Source organism: Vanessa cardui, chromosome 23, assembly GCF_905220365.1.
Source record: "Vanessa cardui chromosome 23, ilVanCard2.1, whole genome shotgun sequence".
NCBI lineage: Eukaryota > Metazoa > Arthropoda > Insecta > Lepidoptera > Nymphalidae > Vanessa > Vanessa cardui.
Genome location: NC_061145.1, coordinates 10,836,122 through 10,849,470, shown reverse-complemented (window position 1 = coordinate 10,849,470; position 13,349 = coordinate 10,836,122). Strand labels below are relative to the sequence as shown.

The 13,349-nt window shown below is 32.6% G+C and overlaps 1 protein-coding gene across 4 annotated transcripts in view; it reads left to right on the top strand.

Moving 5' to 3' along the window:
• The window catches only part of LOC124539657 (complexin), a 327,849-nt gene that overhangs the window by 309,556 nt on the left and 4,944 nt on the right, over nucleotides 1-13,349 (top strand). For all 4 annotated transcript variants that reach the window (XM_047116959.1, XM_047116961.1, XM_047116960.1 and 1 more), the window contains one exon: nucleotides 12,797-12,929. In XM_047116959.1, coding sequence (XP_046972915.1) covers nucleotides 12,797-12,929 — 133 coding nt within the window. The remainder of the gene's footprint in view (nucleotides 1-12,796; nucleotides 12,930-13,349) is intronic.

Here is a 13,349-nt window from a genome sequence, read left to right as displayed (position 1 = left end):
GAATACCAATAATATTGTTAGCGGTGTTCGTGGTATCCAATACTACTGTTTACATTATACCTTAATATCCTCGATAGAAGAGTCTAATTCATCATCCTTCTGTCCTTATCCCAATTTTATTTGGGGTCGGCGCAGCATGTCTTCTCTTTCCATACTTCTCTCACAAGTAACATTCTTTCTAACCATATCGTCTTTCACACAATCCATCCATCGTTTCCTTAGTCGTCCTCTTCCTCTATATCCATCCACATCCATGCTCAAGGCCTTTCTCACATATGTTCCTAATTCCTCCGCATTAGGATCAAATCAAGAAAAAAATATTTTAATGAATGCTAGATTTACAATGATAATTCTTACTTAAAAAGATATTATACATGGCGGGAAACCACATTTTTAAGAAAAACATTTGGCTAGAATTATTTTGATGATTGAAAATCATTAAAAGTGCATAAGAATTTGTATTTAGAACATCGTGTACTATTTGCTAAATACAAATTCTCATTATGTATAATGATTTAAAAATGGAATGCTAATGATTGAAAATCATTTCTGGAGCAATGATGACGTCATGTTTTTTTTAAAAACGATCTGGGACAATCTGCTTTTTAACATTCGATTTTTAAATGATTATGTAGTATGTTCCAAATATAAATCCTTATATACTCACTCGTTCGAGTCCGACTCACTTAAGTTTCAAAATAAATAGTTCACATAACACATGAACTCGTTCGCGCCGAGTGCGTCGCTCTCGACACTTCGACAGACAAACAAACAAACACTATTAGTGGGGACAAACATTTTAAGGAAACGTTTAAACTCACAAAGTATCCGTTAAGAAATCGTGTCTTGTATTTATTACGCGTTGAAAGTACTTTGCTAATATTATGATTAACTTGGTAAGGGTTTGTATACGCCTTTCTAGGTAGGTCACTCATACAAACCATAAATCAGATATTATATCGTCAAACAGAAATTCGGGACACAAACCAGTGAGCCAGTTTAACTACAGTTACATAGCATATAAATAAATATATTATAAATATATATATGAGCTGAGATGGCCCAGTGGTTAGAACGCGTGCTTCTTAATCGATGCACCAATCCTTAGCCCAGCAGTGGGTAATTTACAGGCTGTTACTTCTTTTTTTTTTATTATAAATATTCGACAACATCACATACAATTACCCTGACTCCAATGTATGTAGCTGTAGTTTATGGAAAATCAGAAGTAACGACGGTACCACAAACAAACAGGCCCAAGAAAACATAGAAAACTAATGAAATTATTCTACAAATATAAATAACATTATAGGTCCCCAAGTGTGGTGGCGCATTGCTGCTGTATAGAATGATTAATATCTCTTAAATGACGACCCAGGCTGGCATTCACAAAGCCCTACCACTAAGACAATATAATAAATTATTTAAAAATAAAAGCAGTTATATTATGCAACGTTCAACGTAAATGTATTGTGTATTTGTGAAGGTGTTTATACATGATTTATATATCAATCGCTAATGTATTACGGCTTTAATGTATGTTCTAGGTTCTATTATGTAGTCTATGTATATGATAATTAATTACTACGATAGCTAACTTCTATAAATCTTGAACAAAGCGATAAACTACAATTCACGGCGCTAATTGAACACATTCCTCATTATCAACGATAATTGATGTAGAAAAATATTGAGTTGTATTCCATAGTAGGGCTTCGGCTCGTGAACGCGTGCACCTTAACTAATGATTGTGGGTTCAAACCCAGGCAAGTAACACTGAATACTCATGTGCTTAATTTGTGTTTATAATTCATCTCGTGTTCAGCGATAAAGAAAGACATCGTGAAGAAATCTTCATGTGTATAATTTCAATCTGTCACATGTGTATCAACCAACCCCTATTATTAGCTTTGGGGAAAAAGCTTCAAAGCTTTCTTAAAAGGGAGAGGAGACCCAGCTGTGAGATAGTTACAGGCTGCTACTTTTTAAACAATAAGTCTATCTATTACTTTGTAGATTAAAAAACCAAAGCTGAAAGAAAAGCGTTCGCAAATAGATCTCTACCTCCCAGCTGTCAACGCGGTAGTTAATTATTATTTAATCATAACCTTAAGAACAAATCGGGCCGTCGTTACGATCTCGTTGCAAGTTTAATACGACTGGCCTACTTGCCTGACACGCGATATTCATTATTCCTTATTACGTCATTTACGACGAGTCATTTAGTTTTAACAGATTAATGTTTTAAAGAAGCGAATACACCTTCAGGTGTATTTTTCAAGACAAAGAGATATAACTACAGGTTTTGAGTCAGGTTCGAAATGCCTTTTTTATGGAATAGGTTGACGGCCGAGCATATGGACCACCTGATGGTAAGTGGTCACCATCACCCATAGACAATGACGCTGTAAGAAATATTAACTATTCCTTACATCGTCAATGCGCCACCAACCTTGGGTACTAAGATGTTATGTCCATTGTGGCTGTAGTTACACTGGCTCACTCACCCTTCAAACCGGAACACAACAATACTGCGTACTATTGTATAGCGGTAGAATATCTGATGAGTGGATGGTACCCCTAACACCAAGTAAAAAGCCTCTGCTATTAAAATGTGAAATTTAAAACTATGTAAATTGTATGTATTATGTATAAAAGATTAGTATAATATTAATTACTTTCTGAGTAACTTCTTGGCAGTAAACGATTGCCTCCGAGCTATTTTATGGTATGTTTTTTGTAAACAATTACAAAAATATTTGGAAATCATAAAAAACCTGCTGTTTTTTTAACCGATTCTTCTCAGGTCAAAAAACCGTAAACCGGTAGTAATTTGTTTCATATTCTATCATAATACTATATATCATAAGCAAAGGACCGTTATCCATGTAGATTCTATTGAAAAAAAACATCAAGAACCTTAAAATAATTGTTATAATTATAAATCTAAATCCACAATTCGAGGAAAACTGTGTGTGTGTGTGTGTGTGTGTGTGTGTGTGTGTGTGTAATAATTAGTATTACCAAAATGAAATTTATTGAATATGATTAATAGTTATTTAACCGCGACCCAACTCGCAGTGATTGTTGACAGGGAACACTTCATTTCGTATAATTTATATGAATAACGTATTTGTTCGATATCGTTCTGTTTGTATTCAATTAATTTCATGAAATTAAATAAATCACGACTCCACATACAAACGCGTGCAGAACAGGATTCATTATATAATTGTAACTTCAATTATAAATTATAACACTAATTTCAAATGCATATATCATTTATGTAGAAACTAGCTGTCGCTCGCAGCTTCGCTTGCGTTATAGAAGATGATTTATCATGTGTTAGGTAATAAAATTTGCAATTTTGTTTCATTCTAAATTTCATCAAAATCGGTTCATTAGTTTTGAAGTGAAAGAGCGACTGACAAACAGTCAGAGTTACTTTCACATTTATAATATTATTATAGATAAATTAACTTTGGTAATTAAGATGTTTATTGTGCCTGTAGCTATACTGACTTATTCTCCCTTCAAACAGAAACACAAAAATGCTACCCTTGGCGGTATAATATGTGATGACTAAGGAGTATCTACTTGTTACTCAAAGCATTACCATTAATTAAAAAACCAAAATGTTCATCACTAGTATAAAAAAAGGTTTTGCTCAAAACGTACAGGCCACTACATAAGCTGAACCATTTATATTCTGTGGGAATATTAAATTTTTATCATAAATATTAGGTCGTGTGCGGACGTATAGATTATTTAACCCCCACAAGTGTAGCATAAGCGATTGTTCATCTCATAAACTTACGGCGAAGGAAATCGTTCGTACAGCTGCCGTAAGAACATTTTCACTACTTTGAACTTACAACAGAGTACGGTCGACAGAAAAATGTCACATCAGTATTTTTTTTTATTCGTAACATTTGGATTATTATTCAGTTCGAGATATTTTTGGTTTATGTTGCTCGCGTGTTTGGTGTGATTTTTAAATAAAGCTTAAGTCATTTTCATTCATACTCTATTAATGATTTTTATGATAAAACTTTTAGAAAAATTTTAATAGTACTAATCAAACATAATAGTGATGCTGATATAATTGTAAATATTAAAGGGTATATCTTTATTCACTATATCTGAATCCCAGGCGTTATAACATATAATATGACAATATTTAAGTAATATAAAATATATTTTTTTAGAGATTGCATATAGCAAAATATTTACCTAAATTTACTTTACTATATTTTTAAGTATTTTTTTAAACAATGTATTATATTTTTGCGTCTGTGTTAGTCTGTTTCAAATAATATAAACTTATATTTATATATTAAACAAATTATGATTATTTATTAATTTAATTTTACATAATACAAGAAAATAAAACTGTCATTTGTCACGAAGTCAATATTATAAATTGATATCTTCACATGTACTAAAATCTTCTCCAATACGCACCGCATCTGCTGGTGTTAATTTTATGTATTTTTATCCAGTTAGGCATTACGAAATAAACATCTTGTAATTTATAAGTATGTACTGTTTTGTCGTCGGTACCGTCGTTTTTCACACGTCATTTCCGCTTCAGACCCCGCCCGTCCCGGCCCCACATTACACGCTCCGTCGCGCTGCGCCGATAGTGATGTGATTTAAATTTACTCCCATTACAATGTTTATTGGTTTATGTATTCAAATAATAATATTTATTTTACGACACGTAGCAAAATATTTAAAGCGTCTAAAAAGTCTATTTTAACTTACCTAAATCAACGGTTTTTATTATTATTAAAATATTAATTTCAACTTACATTAAATTGGTCTTAGTAATGAAAATTTTAAGCGTTATCAAAATGGTTATTACTTACAACAAATAGATGATAGATGTGCCGAGATTATTCCCTTACTTGCGACCCGGTGGTGCAATACTTAACAGTGTTTCATTATTATATTGTGTATTATATACAAAAACCTTCCTCTCGAATGACTCTGTCTAGTAAAAAAACCGCATCTAAACATACATAGGGACAGACAGCGGTAAGCGACTTCGTTGTATACTATGTAATAATGGTAAACCATCAAGCATATTTGGCGAGAATTCTCATATTCAAATCACACATCAAATACTAACTTTGAAAAATCAATTTTACTTGTAAATAATTGTACTTATGAGCAATTTACAGAAATCGTATTAAATTTTAAATCTATGTATCTCGGGATTCAAACCTAGGACTTTGGACGTTTAATCTAGTCACTGTCCCAAAAAATAAATCTAATACCAAATTGACGGTCCACTAGTCACCATTGATTAATAAAGTCTATAGTGATTTAATAATAAATAAAAAAATATCGGGCAACATTACATACATTACTCTGATCCCAATGTAAGTAGCTAAACTTTTGCTAAGCACTTGTGTTATGGTAAATCAGAAGTAACGACGGTACCATATAGTTACGATCTAAAGTTTAATATTAAGTGTTTATATATTGGCTATAGAAACTCTTTGGTGTCTGTATATAGTGTATATAATTCTATTAACGATATATATTCGTCCAGATAACGAAGGCACGGCTATCGTAATATAATATAACAAATAGCTCGTTCACGTTGGGTCACAGCCCGCAGATTGCCGCGCTAATGTCGTTACCAACTCATCTACCGGGAAATTGATAGAATCTTCACTTAAAACCCCATTTCACTTAAGATAAATTTTCTTATATATTTTTAAGGTATGCTGAACGTCCATACAACTATAGTATAATATTTTGATACTATCTGCTTTCATATATTAAAAATATCTTCATATTTGGTCATTATACAGAATAAAGAACTTATCATATCTTTACTTCGATCTTACATTAAGGGAATTTAGATAATTTATTTAAAACCTCGATGATTGAAGATTATGGGTTCAAGCCCAAGTAAATGCCATGAGTATATTTGTGCTTCATTTGTAGGTATAATTTTCGGAACTTGCGTATACCCAATTCTAGATTTAAGGATGAGAAACGGGCCCACAGCCGCAGAGCCTAGACAAAAGGGCCCTATCAACAGAATTTTATATATTAATATGTATAAACTGACGTGGTACCTTGAAAAAAACTATCATATTAATTATGAATTAAATAGTGTTTTAAATGTCAAGTTACAGAAACTTTAGAAATAACATAGATATAAGTAGTTCATTGAAATAATGTTGTATAAATAATTCTATATTTAAGAACTGTTTGCATCGCGTAATATAGCAGAGCTGTAAGCCAATCGCATTCAATATCTATATGTAAGATTTGTTTAACTCGTTCAATTGACATAGAGTATTAAAAATTGAGCTTATAATATTGTAAATCCTTTTTTTTTAATATTAACTCGTAATTATAATTATATTAGTTTTAAACATATATTCATAATAATCGAAGAAAGAAAAGAGAAGAAGGAATAAGAAGATAAAAAGCTCATGGATGTGAAATTGACTCTAGTAGGGAGTCCGTTTAATACGACTCCCTAATCGAGTCAGGTTGACTTCTTTGAGGCTTTTCTCGACGATTACACATTAATTAAAAGAGAGAGAAGACAAACGGAGAACAAGAGGATTAAGAAGATTAAGAAAGAAATTACGGATAAGGCATGCTAATATTTATAATGTACAATTTTCTTATTAAGTTAATTATTTACGAGTCGAGATGGCTCAGTGGTTAGAACGCGTGCATCTTAACCGATGATTGCGGGCTCAAACCCAGGCAAGCACCGCTGATTCATGTGCTGAATTTGTCTTTATAATTCATCTCGTGCTCAGCGGTGAAGGAAAACATCGTGAGGAAACCTGCATGTGACAAATTTCATAGAAATTCTGCCACATGTGTATTCCACCAACCCGCATTGGAACAGCGTGGTGGAATATGTTCCAAACCTTCTCCTCAAAGGGAGAGGAGGCCTTTAGCCCAGCTGTGGGAATTTACAGTCTGTTGTTGGTGTTGTTTGTTGTAATTATTTACTTGGTAGGGCTTTTGGCCAGACCATCTGTGTAGGTTATTATATCTACAATACTTTACATTGTTGTGTTTCAGTGTTACAGGCAATAGATATAACATCTTAGTTCCCCAATTTGATGGCGTGTTCCCGAATTGTTAATTACTTAAAGCACCAAAGTCTATAAATAGTAATGAATGCGTATAACCTACGTCCATTTGCTAGTCTGCTAACCTATATCTTATATATATACTAGCGACCCGCCCCGACTCGCATGGGTGCTATACTCATACTAAATATTCTACTTGTTTATTTAAGACAGCACATTAAAAATGTCAGCCTTTCCTTACTATATTGTCCATATATTATATACAAAACCTTCTGGAATTACTCTATCTATTAAAAAAAACCGCATCAAAATCCGTTGCGTAATTATAAAGATCTAAGCATATATAGGGACAGACGGTAAGCGACTTTATTTTATACTGTATAATGATGATTATATACAAAAATGGACAGCACTATATCTGTCTATATGTTTGACCGATTACCCTAAAATGACACGTGTATTGTATTACTTTTCATTGTTTTTTTTAATCCACTTAAACACAAATACGATTAACCGCCGCCGTGACAAATGGTCTATTTACATGTAGGACGACTATATGGTCTAGTAACAAATAATGTTCATTAATATTATAATGTTATAGTATTAGTATAGAGTTTTCTCTATTTAGTTCTGTAATCTGTAAGAAATTGAAATATAGTCTATGATAATCTACAAACTTACTAGACGTATACATATATGTATATAAATCTTGTATATGTCGTCCTCAGCGTCACGAGAGTACTATGTTATGAACTAATTAATGTTTGTATTTGACATTGGGTTTAAATATATAATTTATAACACGAATATTGGTGTATTTTATATAGTTTTAGGTGTCAATCTTATAGTAACGATATGTATATTTAGACATATATATAGTTATATAACCCTTGTTGAGGAATTGCTATGAAGTTTATTCCACGGTACTATCCTGAGGTGGATTGAGTTAATGGACACATAATGAGAACATGAAAAAACCTGTTGCCTGCCAGGGTCTAAGAGGCGATATGGCCCAGTGGTTATAACACGTGCATCTTAACCGATTGTGATACAAACCAGGACAAGGCATTGAACAGCGTCATGGAATAAGTTCCAAACCTTCTCCTCAATGGGAGAGGAGACTTATCTATCAGTGGGAAGCTTACAAGTTACCTTACATACTTACTTAATATTAATATTAATTTAAATAATTGTATTTAATTATCATGACTTTGTATTTTTTAAATGTGAAAAAAGTCTACTTTCCGAACCGGTGGTAGCTTCACTTAATTGTAAAATGACGATTCAAAAGTGCTTGTAAAAGCCTACTTGAATAAAGTTTATTTTGATTGATTTTGATTTTGATTTTACATGGTCCGAGCTCAAATGTTCGAAAGACTGGCATGTTTGATAATATACCTCCTTGGTCCTATTTTTATCAAATCAAATCCAAATAAACTTTATACAAGTAGGCTTTTACAAGCACTTTTGAATCGTCATTTAACAAATAAGTAAAGCTAGTACTATGTTTAAAGTAATCGTGTTATCAGGATTCTTATTATGTTTTTAATATTTTCAAAGACACGGCACTTTGATGGTAAATTTTATTTACGTTGCTTTGGATAATATTTCAAACATGCACTCATTTAGTTAATCCCGCGGCTTGGCCTGGATACCGTAAATTTATTACGAGCCAACGCACCGACAAACAAAATTAAATTTTATTACTTTACAAGATATAATTTAACTTAATTGGGTGATATTTTTAATGATAACCGGTCGTTGGATATTGAGATTTATTGGGTAAGGCTTAAGGTTCATTTTAGATTTTAGTAGCAAATATTATTACGTAATTTAATGAAAAGGTTTTGAAGTATCTATGATACTTTTAAGTAACATATAATTGAGCCAGTTTTGGACATACTGACCTAAGTTTAATATGATGATGTCTTCCTGACGGATTTCGATCACGACGATTATTATATATATATATATGTATATTAGAGTCGAGATGGCCCAGTTAGATCGCGTGCATCTTAACCGATGATTGCGGGTTCAAACCTAGACAAGATTCATGTGCTTAATGTGTCTCTATAATTCATCTCGTGCTCAGCGGTAAGGGAAACGTGAGGAAACCTGCATGTGACAAATTTCATAGAAATTCTGCCACATGTGTATTGGTTGAATACACATGTGGCACATCCAACCCGCATTGGAAAAGCGTGGTGGAATATGTCCCAAACCTTCTCCTTAAAGGGAGAAGAGGCCTTTAGCCCAGCAGTGAGAATTCACAGGCTGTTGTTGACTATTATTAGGCAGTAAGGCGATTGAATCTTTGCCAGAATACTTTTCAGTCTTACCAAATTGAAGAAAAAATGTCAAGCAAGTAGTCTCGTAAGACCATTTGAATCGACATGTATTAAATTAAATGTAAATTTACAAGTGGGAGCTTTCCGTCCAATTGAATTATTGGATTGTTAGAATAGAAATTGCACTCTTTTTTATTATGGAATAGGTTGGCGGACGATCATATGGGCCACCTGATGGTTACCATCACCCATAGACAATGACGCTGTAAATATTAACTATTCCTTACGTCGTACGTCAATGCGCCACCAGCCTTGGGAACTAAGATGCTATGTCCGTTGTGCCTGTTACACTGGCTCACTCACCCTTCAAACCGGGAACACAATAATACTGAGTACTATTGTTTAGCGGTAGAATATCTGATGAGTGGGTGGTACCTATCCAGGCGGGCTTGCGCAAAGCCCTACCATCAACTTTTGCACACTTACGTCATAATCATCGATCTTGACCGATCAATTATAAATTTCTCGTATCAATAATAGTTACCTAAAATCATGAATTATGAAAAAACACTTGGGCATTTATATAAGTTAACGTACGCGGCTTACCTCACTATTTAGGGGTTGGCAGTAGTTTGTACGTTAAGAACAACAGACATCAGCTACCATTGTATTTATAATACAAGTATAGATATAGTATTACATCATATATTTGTGACATATATACATAAGTCAATAACTACTCAAAATCAAGCACTCACTGTGTTTCAGAGAAAACAGATGTTATCTAGTTGTTGAACGCAACAACAACAACATCCTATAAATTTCCCTACGCTGGGCTTAGGCCTCTAGCTTTTGAGAGAAGGTTAGGAACATATTCCACCACGTCGTACCAATGCGGCTTGGTGGAATACAAATGTGGCGGAATTTCTATAAAATTTAACACATGCAGGTTTCCTTACGATGTTTTCCTTTACCGCCGAGCACGAGATGAATTATAAACACAAATTAAGCACATGAATATTCAGTGGTGATTGCCTGGGTTTGAACCTGCGATCGAGCTGCTAGTTTATTAAAACGAGATTTTAAGCCGTCGTTAAAATGTTAAAGTCTTAAGACTTCATTGACGCTATTTTAGTATAAACTCAAAACTCAAAATTAGATTAAACTATAAAATAAGTAGCGCCTCGCCCCGGCTTCGCACGGTTGCAATACTGTTACTAAATATAGGTACTACAGAATTTGTTTATTTACAATATCATATGAGAAACTTCTACATTTTTCTTTACTTTATTTTCCATGTATTATTTACAAAAACCTTCCTCTTAAATCACCATATCCATTAAAATAGCACATCAAAATCGGTTGCGTTATTTTAAAGATCTAAGCATACATAGGCACAACTGTCTAGTTTTAAGCGACTTCGTTTTATACTATGTAAAGATAAAAAAGATGACAAAATTATTATAAAAACATCAGAAAATTTATATTTAATTATCGTAAGACGACCGTTGAGCGAAACGATGTCACTTAGGAGTCCCGCAAAAAATATCAACCCGACTTTATCCCTGGCTTGTTATTGAGATATCTTTAATGAGGACGCTTGAGAATTGTTCTTAAAATTAAAAAAAAAAAACAGTCTGCATATAATCAATGGAGATCAAAACGAAAGAGGATTTGCTCGGATCGGCCTGTAATTTTCTGTCATAATTAAGCCGCTTAGTCGCAAGAGTCGCTGATTCATTCCCAGTTAATATTGAATTTAAAAGTACAACGAGTATTTTATTTAAGTTATCATTTAAAATTATAGCTTACAAGTAAAAGATTGGATTTAAAACTAAGCAAGGATTATGTAGGTTCGTGTAGTTAATTTATTCTAGAATGATATTTGTAACTTGCGTTGTGGTGCGCTGGGAAAACCCCACTTGTTAAAAAAAGCAGTAGACTGTTTTCTAGTGAATATACGGGCTTATATTTTGAAGCTGCTTACACAAAACTATCAGTTATAGTTATATTTATCAGAAATATTTATATATACGATTATTTTATTACTAATCTTTAGAAGTATATTTCGAATGGTGAGACAAGTGTAAAGGTTGACGAATTTTTATGTCAATAGCTATTGGTGATAGTTTAGGCCCTATTCCACCACGCACGTTTCATTCCCGAACAAAAGTTATATTATACCTCGCCATCAATCACGAATTGTAAATAAATGTTACTAATTAGAGACTATAAACACAAAATAAGTTATAAATACTATATACGACGACGACCTCCGTGGTCGAGTGGTGTGTACACCGGTTTTCATGGGTACGCCACTCCGAGGTCCCGGGTTTGATTTCCGGCCGAGTCAATGTAGTAGTCAATGGGTCCGGGTGTTTGTGGTACCGTCGTTTCTTCTGATTTTCCATTACACAAGTGCTTTAGCTACATAGGACATTAGGATCTGTGTAATGTATGTGATGATGTCTCATATTTATTCATTTATTTATATAGCCTATTATAACCTGCAAACATCCATAACATTCGTTTTTAGACCTTCAAAAACCGTAAATTTAGTAATAAGTTTTCTGGTGTCGGGACACAATTTCATTATTATTTAATAAATAAATAGTAACTCATAGTAGCAATGACACGAGTTACGTTTGTAACTGATATCGAACCCCTCGGGAAATTATTCCGTAACCAGAGCGCTAAACATATTAACTTTACTTTTATTATTGAATAATATACAAGATAAATATATTTCAGACCTGCGTCCAAATAAAATACAAGAATAAACACATATTTCTCTTGTATTAAAAGCAATCAATTCTCTAATAAAATGAACAGAAAATATATGATTTTAATGAAGAGTTGTGTACCTATAAATACAAGGGTATACTTCTTAGTTTCCATTAGATTAGTAATGCACGGTAGTTAAAGATTGCAGTCTGCTACTAAAAAAATATAGCATCAAAAACTACTTCATTTTTTTATATATATACTTCATATTTCATAACTAACTCTATGTTTATAATTTGTTTTACTGAATTCGATAATTCACATGTTCCGGGAATCTTATTGTCATCATATTTTTAATTAACTATCAGAAAAGAAACTTTTATTTCGTCAAAAAAATACATCGATATTAATGGACTTTTGTTAACATTCATATATTAACCAATAATGTAAAACAGTATGATATACCATTTTATTTATAAAAAAAAACAGTTCCAATAAAATCCAATACAACTTTGAAATATTATGTACTGTAATACGTTTGAAATATTTTTTTGTTCGCAATTTGGTACATAATATAAAATATGCCTATATATTTAATTTAATACTATATCTTATTGTCAGATATTATATTTCGTAACGTCATATTACAAAACATCACGCATTTTTAATGTGCAAGTAATAACGAAGTCAATATACCTTTTCCAGTACAAAATTCCCAAGAAGGAGGAGATAGCAGAGCAGCAGCAACAGGAGCCTGACAATCCTCTTATGAGGAAGAAGAAGACTCCTGAGGAACTGGCGGCTGAAGCGGAACTAGAGGACCAGGATGAGTTCACTAGTCAGTATTATATTCAAATCTAAATCGAACATCTTCTCATAACAATCATTGATCATAATGACACAAAGAAGAAGATTTATAATAAACAAATCTAAAGCGAATATCTTTTCATAACAATCATCGAACATAATGACACAAAGAAGAAGATTAATGTACAGTTTGTCTTTTAACATTAAAATAATTAAAAATAACTGTAAATATTCGCCTACTGGAAGGTAACTGCATGTCCACTATAAGAAACTTAAGTCCATAATAAATTTCACACCCATATGGATGTCATAATCATGCAGTAGAATTTATATAATTTACTCCACCACCAAAAATTGAATGAAAAAAATAATTAAAACTCATTTCATTAAATATCCATACTAATATATACTTGTTGCTCTTAGCAATATTAAAATATATATAATCTGTGAA